The sequence below is a fragment of the Mobula birostris genome, chromosome 3 (genome assembly GCF_030028105.1).
Source record: "Mobula birostris isolate sMobBir1 chromosome 3, sMobBir1.hap1, whole genome shotgun sequence".
Lineage (NCBI taxonomy): Eukaryota > Metazoa > Chordata > Chondrichthyes > Myliobatiformes > Myliobatidae > Mobula > Mobula birostris.
In genome coordinates, this window is record NC_092372.1 from 36,467,368 (window position 1) to 36,480,151 (window position 12,784).

The 12,784-nt window shown below is 40.8% G+C and overlaps 1 protein-coding gene across 4 annotated transcripts in view; it reads left to right on the top strand.

The window, feature by feature from the left end:
- Nucleotides 1–12,784, top strand: part of rusc2 (RUN and SH3 domain containing 2) — a 117,903-nt gene that overhangs the window by 76,352 nt on the left and 28,767 nt on the right. For all 4 annotated transcript variants that reach the window (XM_072252485.1, XM_072252483.1, XM_072252484.1 and 1 more), the window contains 3 exons: nt 4,333–4,476; nt 4,981–5,057; nt 12,388–12,562. In XM_072252485.1, coding sequence (XP_072108586.1) covers nt 4,333–4,476; nt 4,981–5,057; nt 12,388–12,562 — 396 coding nt within the window. The remainder of the gene's footprint in view (nt 1–4,332; nt 4,477–4,980; nt 5,058–12,387; nt 12,563–12,784) is intronic.

Genomic DNA, 12,784 nt, shown 5'->3' on the forward strand with positions numbered 1-12,784 from the left:
TCTAGAATCTTCCCTTACTCCTTTTCCTTACTATTTTTCTTTCATTTTCATCCTTTATCAGTAGAAATTTACTACTTTTGACTTTTGATTCATGTTCATTTTAGGACCAGAGAGACGTAGTTAAAACATTGTTGGTTATTAACTAACAGGAGACTGAGGGATTGGAAATTTGGATGGGAAAACATAACTTTAGAAAAGATGTGCTGGCATTGGAGAGAGCCCAGAGGAGGTTCACAAGGATGATTCCAGGAATGAAAGGGTTATCATACAAGCAATGTTTGATGGCTCTGGGTCTGTACTCGCTGGAATTCAGAAGGATGAGGGGGGATCTCATTGAAACCATTAGAATGTTGAAAGGCCTAGATAGGGTAGATGTGGAAAGGATGTTTCCCATGGTGGGAGAGTCTAGAACAAGAGGGCACAGCCTCAGGATAGAGGGGCGCCCTTTCAAAACAGAGATGTGGAGAAATTTCTTCAGCCAAAGGGTGGTGAATTTGTGGAATGTGTTGCCACACGTATCTGCGGAGGCCAGGTCGTATTTAAGGGTATATTTAAGGCGGAGGCTGATAAGGTTCTTGATTGGGCATGGCATCAAAGGTTATGGGGAGAAGGCTGAGAATTAGGGTTGAAGAGGAGATTTAAAAAAAAGGATCTTCCATGATTGAATGGTGGAGGAGACTCGATGGGACAGATGGCTTAATTCTGCTCCTATGTCTTAAGGTCTTATGACTTCTTTGTATGCTGTAGTGTTTTAACTCTTTGGTGTGCTTTTCTAGTCCTGATAATTTCCTTACATTTGAATCCAATGTGAAAGGAAAGCTAGACTGTTCAATCCATGACCCAAGAAATATGGGTCTCTAGCTCCAGATCCCAGGGATCTTTCCATGAGGAGGAGACTGATTGTAGGCGTGAGGAAGTAATGTCTGCAACCCCTAGTCTACAAGGAATTCTTTAAGGCACTCCTAAAGAGATTCAGCAGGCTGTTTCCTGGGGCGAGAGGGTTGAGCTATGATCACCAGCTAATGAATTTGAAACTGTGGTCTTTAGAGATCAGAAGAATGAGGATTGATCTTACAGAAACACACAAGATCTTAAGGGAAGGCATGACAGTGTAGACATCTGGTTGAGTGTTGAAGAAGAGGATATTATTATAAGATAAGGGAGTGGTCTTTTTAAACTGAGGTACGTAGAATTGTTTCCCGCAGAGTTTGCTAAATTCTGACACTGTCTACCCTGGAAGGCTGTGGAAGTTAAATCACTAGAAATATTTAAATAGGAGGTAGAAATATCTTGAAAAGTTGAGAAATAGGGGGCTGTAGGGAACTGCCACAGAGATGAAGTTGAGGCTTTGGGCAATTTAGCTGTGATCATATTGAATGGCAGGGCAGGCTTGAGTGGCCAGGTAATCTACTCATTTTTCTGAGTTCTTATAAAAAGGTATTTGCCTAAATTAGTCTCACTTCATTTTCATTGGTTTTACGGAGTCAGACTAACTGCTATAAAGCTTGCAATATTTCTAGCTTTGTTGATGTGTTTAACATATCAACAGTATTGTGGAAGCATTGGTTTTTCATTGAAGACACTATAGATTGCAGATACTGGAATCTGGAACAACAAAAAAACCTGCTGGAGGAACTCAGTGGGTCAAGCAGCATCTTTATGGCGTGGAGTTGGTGGGGTGGAAGGAATTCCTGTCCTGATAAAGTCAGCAATTCTTTTCCCCTTCACAGATGCTGCTTTATCAGCTGAATTCCCCTAGCAGGTTGTTGAGTTTTTGTTCTTTGACTCACCTCTATAACACTTGAGAAATGTATACAATATACAACCTGAAATTCTTGTATTATTGTTCTTCACAAACATCCACAAAAACAGAAGAGTGCCCCAAAGAATAAGTGACAGTAAAAGTTTTAGAACCCCAAAGCTCCCCTACTCCCTCTCCCTTGCAAACAGTAGCAAAGCAATGACCCTCCCCATCTCCAACTTACTACAGCAAAAGAAGCATCAGTACCCCTCACCCACCAAGCAAGCAATAGCAAAGCCCCCAAGAAAGACCATGATCTGCAGTACAACCAAAACTAATCATTCACCCGACAATTCGACACACCACAGGCTCTCTCTCTCCCCAATAAAGGAACAGAGAGGCATCACCCTTTCACAGTGAGAGGGTAGACATAACAAAAGAACTTGTTGATTTGCAGTGATAAAGTCTGCCTCGTTGCTCCCCCCTCCCCGGAGTTCTCTGACTCAAGAATAGGCAACAAACGCTTGAGAGAGGAGAGGGAGAGGGAAAAAGAAAGAAAACATACATGAACGATTTGCTGAGTACAGAGCCCCTGACAGCAAATCTGCTGTTCCCAACGTTCCACTTTCTCCAGTGATGCTTCAGTCAGTGGCACTGGCAAAGAGTTAGCTCATCCATAGGTCCACAAAGCCTTGGAACCCTGAAGGTTCGCTTGTCTTCTAGGCCACATCCTTGGGATATCGAAAAGTGGCCAGTTGTGAGCCCCCAGGAGTGGGTACCACCATCACTAAGGAACCGAATTCCGAGTGTAGCTCTAGAGTGATGCTAGGTCAGTGTCTCTGACAGAACCTCAGACACCTTGAAAAGAAATTAAAGTTAGAAATTAAGCTGCTTCTGCAGATGAGCTCGAAGGAGTCACTGTTAAGTGCCATCGTAGTTCCGCTCCCAACTTGTGTTCATAAGCAGCAGTTCCTTGGTACTTAGTGTTAATCCAGTCCAGTCCCTATCACTTAAACCAGCCCCATTCATCCAAAATAAAAGAAGCAAACAGTTGGTATAGGTTAACATACAAATAGATATATAGAGACAGCAAGGGAAAATTAATTGGCTTTGAAATATGGAGAAATAGATTCCATCGTTGGATATATTTGAACCAGATAACATAAATATATAATAAGGTATCCGTCTGTGTCAACTAAGGATCGGCAATCATTCACCAAATCTGTTGAACTGAATTATAACGATGCCGCTGGTAACACAATGGGATGCTTTGTGCTAACTATGAGTACAAGTTACAAAGGGAACTATCGACATTCCGCCATTCTGCACAATGATTTGTGCAGACCCACTATGAGTGTGACCCTTACCAAGGGACAGATACCTATTTGAGATTAATTTTTTCCATTTACTTAAAATTTTAATTAAGACCTCCTTGTGGCCTGCAAAATGAAATAGCCAGGAATTCCTTAGTCTCTTATGATGACTGAGAATTGTTTCTTTATTTTTTTTTGTTTTTGTAGGCATTCCTTGCATTGGTTTGTGTGTGGAAATAAAGACCTGCTACTGTCTAAATAAAGATCACTACTGTGTGCGGATCCCAAAAGGATAGAATTTCTGATTCCTTTATTGCCCTGGCAATATTTTTATTAGATTAGATTCAACTTTATTGTCATTGTGCCGAGTACAGATACAAAGCTAATGAAATGCAGTTAGCATCTGACCAGAATTGCAAAGAATAGTGTTATTTACAAAATAACTGGGAATAAAAAGTGCTACAGCACACAAATATAAAAGTACTGAGACAGTACAATATGGGTGCAATACTGTTTAGCGCTGTGATGTGAGGTTCAGCAGGGTCACAGCCTTGGGGAAGAAGCTCTTCCTGTGCCTGCTGGTGCGGGAGCGGAGGCTCCTGTAGCATCTACCGGATGGGAGGAGAGTAAAAAGTCCATGGTTAGGGTGAGATGCATCCTTGATAATGTTTTTCGTCCTGCCCAGGCAGCATTTATGGTAGATGTTCCTCAATGGTGGTCAATTGGGTGCTGATAATCCACTGGGCAGTTTTCACCACATGCTGGAGTACTTTGCGGTCTGTTATGGGACAATTTTAACCCGAAGTTCTCCTCCTACTCATCAACCTTAAGCAAACAATCGTACATGACATCAGCATTAATGGAGTTGCCCTTTTTTTAAGGCTACATTCTGCATTTGTCTCTGTTAAAAGTTATTCATCATTTCTCAGTGCACATGTAATATACATTTTACTATCTATTATGGATTGTAGATAGTTTCCCTATACCTGCTTCCAGAACATTGTTAGGTGTTACAGTTTTTCATCCTTAGCAAAGAAATGTCTTGAATATGAAAACTTCCTGCTCAGTTCAAGTTGACATTAGCTAGTCTGTTAAATCTGTGTAGGTCGTCTCAAGTGATCGCATTATTATGTATAGGATAGAATATACAAAGAATGAGTTAAGTCTAGAAATATGATTGTGAAAATTAGCTTTAGTTGAAGATGATGATACTTGATAGTTTTTAACATATCAAATTTATGTTAGCAATTGTTGATGCAATCTGTTTTTTAATTGTAGGCCAATCTGTGAAGCAACTTCAGAACTATTACAGTGATTTCTTTCCTGATTATTTTTCGCTGGCTGAGAAGCCCCCTGCAGAGTTTTGTTTGTCACCTGATGGAGCCTCTGAAAGTATCTCCATAGATATACTACAGAAGAAAGGTATAAGCCAGCATTTGATGTAAGCAATGATATAATTAATGAAAGTAACAATGTCAGAGATATTCACTATTCTAGATGTAACATAAAGTATACTTTAAACTAATCCATTGGGGGGGTTTTAGTTACGGTTTATCGAAATGCAACATTGCAAACATTTTATGTGGTTACAGAGTTACCTTCCTATCAGAATAATTATTTCTACTCAACTGGATTGTAAAACTTCATGCTTAGAAATCTTAGGAATTCTTTCTTGCAAAGTATTTCAAATGGATGAAATCAGTGACAAGTTAAATAGTTTCCATGATTACAGAATAATAAATTAAAATCTACCATATGAAATATTCTATAATTTTTTTAGTACATTTTGTTGCATAACATTTTCTATTCCAGTGATTATCAAAGTGATTGTTCTAAAGGGAGAAATTGATAACCATGTTTAAAAATAGCAATACAAACCCCAACAATACGAAAACCAGTACCATTACCCCCTTGTTTCCCTCGTAGGCCTTGTTAAAGCTGTGAATACTGCTGTTGATCTGATTGTAGCACATTTTGGAACAAGTAGAGATCCTGGTGTAAAGGTAAGATGAATGTAATAACTGTTTACTAGTACTTTCCCAGTTTGTAATTTATTTCAATAAAAATCAGCTAATTTCTATTTTGATTGTAAATATTTTTCTATTCAAACTTTTTTTTTATAATATTTCAAGTTTTATGACATAATACAGTCAGTACAAGACCAGGACCAGGTCCACAATGTCTGCATTGATCACAATTCCAAACTAAATTCATCCCATCTATCTGCTTGCACAAGGTTCATATCTTATTGTACATTGTTTGTTTATGTGCTTGGTTAAATGTTTATTCAACATTGGCAATTGTGTTTGCTTCTACCACTGTGTGTTTCAGACAGTCAATCAGTCAATATTTTATTCCTGGTGGAAAGAATCATTGTTTTATCTCTGCAATACACATCAAAGTTGCTGGTGAACGCAGCAGGCCAGGCAGCATCTCTAGGAAGAGGTACAGTCGACGTTTCAGGCCGGGACCCTTTGTTAGAACTAACTGAAGGAAGAGTTAGTAAGAGATTTGAAAGTGGGAGGGGGAGGGGGAGATCCAAAATGATAGGAGAGGATAGGAGGGGGAGGGATGGAACCAAGAGCTGGACAGGTGATTGGCAAAGGGGATATGAGAGGATCATGGGACAAGAGGCCCAGGGAGAAGGAAAAGGAGGAGGAGGGGGGAACCCAGAGAATGGGCAAGGGGTATAGTCAGAGGGACAGCGGGAGAAAAAGGAGAGTGAGAGAATGAATTTGTGTATAAAAATAAATAACGGATGGGGTACGAGGGGGAGGTGGGACATTAGCAGAAGTTAGAGAAGTCAATGTTCATGCCGTCAGGTTGGAGGGTACCCAGACGGAATATAAGGTGTTGTTCCTGCAACCCGAGTGTGGTTTCATCTTTACAGTAGAGGAGGCCATGGATAGACATGTCAGAATGGGAATGGGATGTGGAATTAAAATGTGTGGCCACTGGGAGATCCTGCTTTCTCTGGCGGACAGATTGTAGGTGTTCAGCAAAACGGTCTCCCAGTCTGTGTCGGGTCTCGCCAATACATAGAAGGCCACATCGGGAGCACCGGACACAGTCCACCAGAGAAAGCGGGATCTCCCAGTGGCCACACATTTTAATTCCACATCCCCCCCTCCCCCTTTTCTTTCTCCCTGGGCCTCCTGTCCCATGATCCTCTCATATCCCCTTTGCCAATCACCTGTCCAGCTCTTGGCTCCATCCCTCCCCCTCCTGTCTTCTCCTATCATTTTGGATCTCCCCCTCCCCCTCCTACTTTCAAATCTCTTACTAGCTGTTCCTTCAGTTAGTCCTGATGAAGGGTCCCGGCTTGAAACGTCGACTGTACCTCTTCCTAGAGATGCTGTCTGGCCTGCTGCGTTCACCAGCAACTTTGATGTGTGTTGCTTGAATTTCCAGCATCTGCAGAATTCCTCTTGTTTATTGTTTTATCTCTGTTTTTTTAACATGGTAAAAAATTTCCATGGCTCCAATGGTGCATGAGCCATTAAAGGCAGCACATCTGGGTCAAATATTAAGTTTTTTACATTGAAGCTTCCTGTTTTACATTATCTCCTATCACCCATTTTTCCTGCTAATTCTGTAGCTGGTTCCCAGTCTAGAACCATAGAACCATAGAAACTACAGCACAGAAACAGGCCTTTTGGCCCTTCTTGGCTGTGCCGAACCATTTTCTGCCTAGTCCCACTGACCTGCACACGGACACCTCCCATCCATGTATCTGTCCAATTTACTTTTAAATGTTAAAAAAGAACCCGCATTTACCACCTCACCTGGCAGCTCATTCCATACTCCCACCACTCTCTGTGTGAAGAAGCCCCCCCTAATGTTCCCTTTAAACTTTTCCCCCCTCACCCTTAACCCATGTCCTCTGGTTTTTTTCTCCCCTTGCCTCAGTGGAAAAAGCCTGCTTGCATTCACTCTATCTATACCCATCATAATTTTATATACCTCTATCAAATCTCCCCTCATTCTTCTACACTCCAGGGAATAAAGTCCTAACCTATTCAACTTTTCTCTGTAACTGAGTTTCTCAAGTCCCGGCAACATCCTTGTAAACCTTCTCTGCACTCTTTCAACCTTATTTATATCCTTCCTGTAATTTGGTGACCAAAACTGAACACAATACTCCAGATTTGGCCTCACCAATGCCTTATACAACCTCATCATAACATTCCAGCTCTTATACTCAGTACTTTGATTAATAAAGGCCAATGTACCAAAAGCTCTCTTTATGACCCTATCTACCTGTGACGCCACTTTTAGGGAATTTTGTATCTGTATTCCCAGATCCCTCTGTTCCACTGCTCTCCTCAGTGCCTTACCATTAACCCTATATGTTCTACCTTGGTTTGTCCTTCCAACATGCAATACCTCACACTTGTCTGTATTAAACTCCATCTGCCATTTTTCAGCCCATTTTCCCAGCTGGTCCAAGTCCCTCTGCAGGCTCTGAAAACCTTCCTCACTGTCTACTACACCTCCAATCTCTGTATCATCAGCAAATTTGCTGATCCAATTTACCACATTATCATTCAGATCATTGACATAGATGATAAATAACAATGGACCCAGCACTGATCCCTGTGGCACACCACTAGTCACAGGCCTCCACTCGAAGAAGCAATTCTCTACTACCACTCTTTGGCTTCTTCCATTGAGCCAATGTCTAATCCAATTTACCACCTCTCCATGTATACCTAGCGACTGAATTTTCCTAACTAACCTCCCATGCGGGACCTTGTCAAAGGCCTTACTGAAGTCCATGTAGACAATATCCACTTCCCTGGTAACCTCCTCGAAAAACTCCAACAGATAGGTCAAACATGACCTACCACGCACAAAACCATGTTGACTCTCCCTAATAAGTCCCTGTCTATCCAAATGCTTGTAGATTCTCTCTTAGTACTCCCTCCAATAACTTACCTACTACCAACATTAAACTTACCGGCCTATAATTTCCCGGATTACTTTTCGATCCTTTTTTAAACAATGGAACAACATGAGCCACTCTCCAATCCTCCGGCACCTCACCTGTAGTCAGCGACATTTTAAATATTTCTGCCAGGGCCCCTGCAATTTCAACACTAGTCTCCTTCAATGTCTGAGGGAACACCCTGTCAGGTCCCAGGGATTTATCCACTTTAATTTTCCTCAAGACAGCAAGGACCTCCTCCTTTTCGATCTGTACAGTTTCCATAATCTCACTACTTGTTTCCCTTAATTCCATAGACTTCATGCCAGTTTCCTTAGTAAATATAGACGCAAAAAACCTATTTAAGATCTCCCCCATTTCCTTTGGTTGCGCACATAGCTGACCACTCTGATCTTCAAGAGGACCAATTTTATCCCTTACAATCCTTTTGCTCTTAATATACCTGTAAAAGCTCTTTGGATTATCCTTCACTTTGACTGCCAAGGCAACCTCATGTCTTCTTTTAGCCCTCCTGATTTCTTTCTTAAGTATTTTCTTGCACTTCTTATACTCCTCAAGCACCTTATTTACTTCCTGCTTCCTATACATGTCATACAACTCTCTCTTCTTCTTTATCAGAGTTGCAATATCCCTTGAGAACCAAGGTTCCTTATTCCTATTCACTTTGCCTTTAATCCTGACAGGAACATACAAATTCTGCACTCTCAAAATTTCTCCTTTGAAGGCTTCCCACCTACTGATCACATCCTTGCCAGAGAACAACCTGTCCCAATCCATGCTTTTTAGATCCTTTTCATTTCTTCAAATTTGGCCGCCTTCCACTTAAGAACCTCAACCCTAGGACCAGATCTATCCTTGTCCATGATCAAGTTGAAACTAATGGTGTTATGATCACTGGAACCAAAGTGCTCCCCTACACAGACCTCTGTCACTTGTCCTAACTCATTTCCTAACAGGAGATCCAATATTGCATCCCCTGTAGTTGGTCTAATCCTTATATAAATTATACCCTAAATAGATTTGCCTTTTGACTACTTAGAATTAGCTATGCAGACTGGTTAGTACAACAAATTAATCATGAACATCATGACAGATTGAAAATACATACTGGGGTGCTGCCTTCACTACAAGCATGCTCACTTGGTTCTGGAGGATAAGAAGCATGAACCATCTGCTCATGTACAGTGATCTGCTTTCACTTTGACACAAAAGAGACTGTTTTGATATCATGTCAAAAAAGCCAAAAAGTTTACTGTGATTCAACGTAAAACAATAAAACATGAGAACTTCCAAGGGGGAGGTGAATACTTTTTATAGACACTGTCTCTTAGTATAAATTGGGAGGAATAATCTGCTTGTCATTCATCCCCTATGACTCTAGCCCTTCATGATCTATAGATAATTGCTAAATTTTGGAATAAATGAAAGGTACTTCAGTAACCCTCCTCCATTCAGCCCTTCTCTTACTGACACCTTCTCAATAAGTTCTAAATTACAGGTTTCCCCAGCCATCCAAAGGTAGAGTGTTCCTATGAAACGGTTCGTAAGCCGGAATGTCGTAAAGCGAAGAAGCAATTACTATTTATTTATATGGAAAAATTTTGTGAGCATTCGCAGACCCAAAAATAACCTACCAAATCATGCCAAACAACACATAAAACCTAAAATAACAGTAACATATAGTAAAAGCAGGAATGATATGATAAGTACACAGCCTATATAAAGTAGAAATACTTTTCCACAATCATTACCAGCACTGTTCTCCGTAGCGAAAATCTCACGCAAGCACTCTTGGCAGAAAATCTCACGCAAGCGCAGTCAGCAGAAACCCTCTCTCCAATAACCTTTAAGCTATGAAGCTGCCAAATCCTACCAAATAACACATAAAAATACACAGCCTATATAAAGTAGAAATAATGTATGTACAGTGTAGTATCACTTATGGGAATCGGGAAGACAGTGAGCACACTGATGATGGTGTGTTAGACTGAGTCATCAGAGATTGGGTGGTGCAGTGGCCCCCACACTCCGGGCAGTGACCTGATACCGATCCATGAAGCATGCAGGGGTACAGCGGGAGCCGGGAGGCACACAGCACATCTTTAAGAAAAAAGCTGAAATAAACAAGCTAATTAATTAGGTGCTGCCCGGCACGTAATTGTTGGCCCAGATCAGAGGTGATGCAATCGGCAATCGACTCTGATCTGGGCCGACATTTACGTGCCGGGCGGCACCTAATTAATTAGCACGTTTATTTTGGCTTTTTTCTTAAAGATGTGCTGTGTGCCTCCCGGCTACTGCTGCATTCTCTGCGATTCGATATCTGTCCGCGGCCTGGGGGTTGGGTGGTGGGACACTGAGGTGTCATCTCATCGTCGTCTGTTTCCATTAGGGCAGGCAGCTCATCTTCTCCTATGACTGCCCGCCTCAATGTCCAAGGTCGAGGTTCGTCGTCTCCTGTGGCTGATGTGGAAGGCTTGCTTCACTGCTTAGCCTCTTGCATTTTTCTATCATACAGTTCTTTGTAAGCACTCAAACCATCCTGCAAATATGCCCTAAACCGATGTACCCTTTCAAAATTAAAGTCATACTTTATCATTGCAGCGAAAATCTCATGTAGTTGCTTCATGTTCAGTTCCTGGACGACCTCACTTTCGCTACTGAATTCGGTTTTGATTGTTATCCTTTCCTCTTCCAATTGCATCAGCTCTTCATCTATCAGTTCTTGGTCATGGGATGCCACAACCTCTTCAACATCATCTTTGTCAGCTTCCACAAGCTAAACTCACTTTGTCCTTACTTCGTTCACCACAATCGAAACGCTTAATTATGTCTAGTTTTACGCTAAGTGTAACACCCTTACGAGCTCTTTCAGGCTTTTCTGACACCTTAGAACTCATCTTGCAAACGGCTGCTCACAGGCACATGTTTAAGCAATGCCGGCGAGAATGCCGTTCCAAGTCCAGGGGAGAGTGGCTGCTCGGGGCGCGCGCTGCCGTTCTTCGTACAGTGAAAACACCTTCTGTTAGCGAAAACAGGGAACTAATGTAGGTCTTTCGTAACAGTGGTTTCGTAAAGCAAAAGTTTGAAAAGCGGGGGGCACCTGTACTATCATATTTATTTGAAAAAAGTTCTTTTTGAATCAACTTACCCTGCTGTGTTCATATATTGAATTTTAATCAACATGAAACTTTAGAAGGTGTGATCACTAATGTATTGCAAGGATTGGTGTTTGGATTCCAACTATACACATTATATTAATGATTCAGTGAGAACACCAAATGTAAAATTTCCAAGTTTGCTGATCACATAAAACTAGCTAATGAACATTGAGGAGGATGTAAAGAAGTTTTAAGGAAAGACAGAAAATCTAAATGTGTGAACAACACAACATAGATGGAATATAATGTGGAAAAACATGAGGTTCTGCACTCTGATAAAAATCAAGAAATGTTGAGCGTTTTTAAATGGTGAGAGATTGTGAAATGTTGATGTTCAATGTGAACTGTGAACTTGTACACAAAGTTTCATAAAACTAACATGCAGCTGCAGCAAACAATTAGGAAACCAAATGGTTCATTGCCTTTTATTGCAAGAGGATTCAAGTACAGGAGAAAATATTTCTTACTGCAGACTTGGTGAGACCACAACTAGATTATTATAGTAAGTTCGGTCTCCCTCCTGAAAATGGATATAATAATAGAAAGAATGTGGGGAAGTTCTCTAGAGTGTTTTCTCAGATGACTGACTTGTCATGGGAGGAGATATTGATCAAGTTGGCCTCTGTTCTCCAGCATTTGAAAGAATTCAGGAACCTCACTAAAACATGCAAATTCTTGGAGGGGGGCTCTTAACGGGACAGACACAGCACAGGTATTCCTCCCTCAATGGAGAGAATAGAACTAGGGGAAGCCATGTCAGAATAAATGGCAGACCATTCTGAACTGAATTAAGGTATCTTCTTCACTCAGAGTACTTTGAATACTCTGTGTTGGAGCACTGCAAAAACTCAGTCATTAATTGCATTCAAAGTAGAGACTAATAGATATACAGCTGTTGCAGGAATTAAGGAATATGAGAATAGGACAATAAGACAGGAAAATGCTGAGGTGGAAGATCAGCCATGATTTCATTCAGGGGTGCAATAGAATCGATGGGTGGCTCAGGTTCAAATCTATTATGTACTTATGATCGTCTTTGCCATCCTAATATTACTCCAATGTTTTGAAATTTCATAGAGTGCAAGATTTACTGACAAAAAAACTACTCACCATATTTCTGGAATGATTTACAAAGGTGTGAATGTTTTTTGGAGCAAGTATAGGAATATATTGCCCATACCATTTCAAACACAATGTTAGATTTGTTGTGCTTTTGTTTCGCAGGCAAAACTTGGGAACAGTTCAGTCAGTCCCAATGTGGGCCACTTGGTACTTAAATATCTGTGTCCAGCGATAAGAAATATTCTTCAGGATGGACTGAAGGCATATATTCTGGATGTTATCGTAGGACAAAGGAAAAACCTGCCATGGACAGTCATTGAAGCTTCCACTCAGCTTGGTATGACTTATCAGATTTAGAACTTGCTATATAAAGTCATAATGCTCAATTTGCAGATTGTGATTTAAACAAGTTCTTACTGTATCAAATTTTATAGGTATGGAATCATGGCTCATTACACTTCAACACAGTTTCTATTAAATGGAGAAGAAACCTGTTTATTAAAATTTATCAAAATGTGTAGGATGAGTATAAAAATCATTGAGAACAGTATCTTTGGGT